This window comes from Sipha flava, unplaced genomic scaffold (genome assembly GCF_003268045.1).
Source record: "Sipha flava isolate LNK unplaced genomic scaffold, YSA_version1 47499_pilon_pilon, whole genome shotgun sequence".
Lineage (NCBI taxonomy): Eukaryota > Metazoa > Arthropoda > Insecta > Hemiptera > Aphididae > Sipha > Sipha flava.
Window position 1 is genome coordinate 2,161 of NW_020273265.1, and position 2,936 is coordinate 5,096.

Below are 2,936 nucleotides of genomic sequence, written 5' to 3' on the forward strand. Positions count from 1 at the left end.
TCTAATTACAACTATTCGATTTAATAAACAATCGATTGTAGTATGCGTAGAGGTTGAAGGTAGCTAACACGTCACTAGCAAGACTTTTGAAAAAAAAAAAGATCGAATAATTGAAAACAACAATCGAAATCAAAAAAAAACAAACTGTTTATCACGCAGCTGTTGTTGTTTTGATAGTGTAGCCCGCTGATATAAAATTTATATTTAATATTGTCGTAGATCGTTTGACCTACTTCTGATAATAGGTGCCCATACACGAGCGGATTTTATAACGGATTTGGTCTCTGACGGATTAAATCCTCTAAAAAGTCCTATCGTGTGTGGTGTTCTAAGGATTCAATCCGGCAGATTTAAAATCCGACGGATTTAGTCCAACGGTTCAAGTCTCTCGCTTTGCCACAGACTAAGACCAGGTCCGGCGGACCACGGACCTTGATAAGAAATTTTTGTTTTATTGATAGTAATAATTTTATTATCATACAATATCATCTGTTTCTCTCATCAATGGTTCGTTAATGATTTGTATTTTGATTTTTGATATATTTTAATCATTTTTAAATACCTCGCTAATTTTTTTTTTAGTAATATTTAAATACATTTTGCACAAATCATGGAGTGGAGTAAATCTATAACAACAGATTTCATCGAGTTGTACCATTCCAAACCATGTTTATGGAAAATAAGTTCTATTGAGTATAAGAACAAAAATTTAAAGTCTGTTGCTTATAATGAACTTATGGAATTTCTCAAATCTAAAGGATTGGCTAGTGCTAATGTAAAAGAAGTTAAATCTAAAATTCAAAACATCAGAAGAATGGTTAGAAAGGAAAGAGCAAAAGTAGAAGCATCTAGGAGAAGTGGAAAAGGTACAGATGACCTGTATACTCCAACATTGTGGTAAGTGTTAATTTTTTACATAGGTTCCCAATTTTATGTAATATGTATGTGTACTATATTTGTGTATTAATTTATTCTTGAAGGTATTATGATCTCTTATATTTTGCAAATGATATGGACCCACTTCCATCAATTGATAACCTAGGAGGTACTAGCGATTATAGTCATGAAATAGATGAAGAAAATGACTGTAACAATTTAGATTTGACTGAAAATAATTCACAATGTTGTGAAAAAGATGTTGACATTGATGTATCCAATACAAATGATGGTCAAAATGATGTAAGTTTTTTCAACAAATTAAAAATGAAAACTAGGTTTAATTGTTAGACAGTGACTATTAAATTTAACAATATGCAAGTGTTTATAATAGTTTAAGTAGATAACATGATACTCTCAATGACAGTGTTATATAGTACCTATATTCTTAATCTAAATAATAATTAATAATAATAATAAGTAATAAGTAATAAAAATAATAATAATTAGGTACAATACCTATTAATTAATTAGTAAAAATATTAAAAATATCCTTAGTTATTTAAAATAATTATGATTTTCCTTTTTTAATCATGTCATCCTGCCAAACTACTTTTCCAACTCCATTAAAATACTCTAAATACTTGTTTCGGTTTATTTTGGCTGCTGCTGAACTATTTCTTACAGTTTTGTAATGGAAACAATCGTCCACTTACATCAATATCTTCTATGTCTTGTGTCTCACTGTTTTCAGATGTAGGTTTTACATAAGAAGAATTGTGTTTTATAAGAAAATTATGAAGTGTGCAAATTGCTAAAACAATATACTTTGTGTCGTTCGGATTGACATTAATAGATGTCTGCAAAATGCGAAATCTACTTGCTATTAGACCAAAAGCATTTTCCACTACATTTCTAGCCCTCGATAGTCGGTAATTGTAAATCCTTCTTTCATAGTTTAAGGATTTTTGTGGAAATGGTTTTAAATCATGTTCTTCTAGAGAAAATGCTTCATCTCCAATGAATACAAAATTAAGATCTTCTTCACAATCTGTAGGTTTTGGCAAATTAAGAGTTTCATTCTGTAGTCTTCTGTAAAATGTTGTTGCTTGTATAACGCCACCATCAGATATCCTACCTTGTTTTCCAACATCGACATATATGAATTCATAATTATGATTTACAATAGCCATTAGAACAATACTATAAAAGTTTTTATAATTATAATATAGTGCACCAGAACGTGCAGGTTGACAAATGCGAATATGTTTGCCATCAATACAACCTCCACAGTTGATCATTTGCCATCGATCCTTAAACCCATTAGCTACTTCTTTCCAATCTTTAGATGTTTGAGGCACCTATAAAAATATAAAATTAATACATTTTTCTTACTTACTGTGTTAACTATTATTTACAGTTGCTAAAAAAAATTATTATTATTTTACTAATATTAAAATTTGTATTTCAGGTTTTTCAAATACCGTCATCACCTATTCAGTGTAAAAAAACTAAAAAACAGAAGATGGATGATAGCGTTTCTAGTTTTATGAAAAAGTGTTCTGAAGCTCTTGAAAACGATAACAAGCCTGATGAATACGAAGCAATGGGAATTAATTTTGCAGCTAAACTGAAAAAAATGAAGCCTGAACAGCAAATATATGCTGAACTGTTGTTTCAAAAAGTCTGTGCCAAAGGGCTTCTGGGGCAACTACATGAGTGTTATGACATTGTTGATGTTTCCAAATCTCAATTGGCCAATAACAATTATACTGCAGTATCTGCAAGCGAATATTATTCCTGCCAATAAGTACAAGGTCATATCCAAACGATAACTTATCTACAGAGTCTAGTGAATCACCATCAACAAGTGTTCAAAGTTTTCTTTATAATTTGAATACATCAACAAATTCCACTGATGATCAATGACGTTTTTAATTATTTTATAAATTTGAAAGTTCTTTATTACCTATTATTATAATATTATATTTTAATTCATATTAAAGTTGTTACACAAAAGTCTGAGGGAAACTATAAAGTACCTATTTATTTTAATGTTG

The 2,936-nt window shown here is 29.7% G+C and overlaps 1 protein-coding gene across 1 annotated transcript; it reads left to right on the forward strand.

The window, feature by feature from the left end:
* Nucleotides 1–426: 426 nt before the first annotated feature.
* On the forward strand, nucleotides 427–2,936 carry LOC112689837 (the record flags this gene model as incomplete). Its single annotated transcript, XM_025563703.1, is given in 4 exon segments — nucleotides 427–507; nucleotides 583–897; nucleotides 981–1,179; nucleotides 2,348–2,936. Coding segments are annotated over 3 exon segments (825 nt in total). The 5' UTR covers nucleotides 427–507; nucleotides 583–610.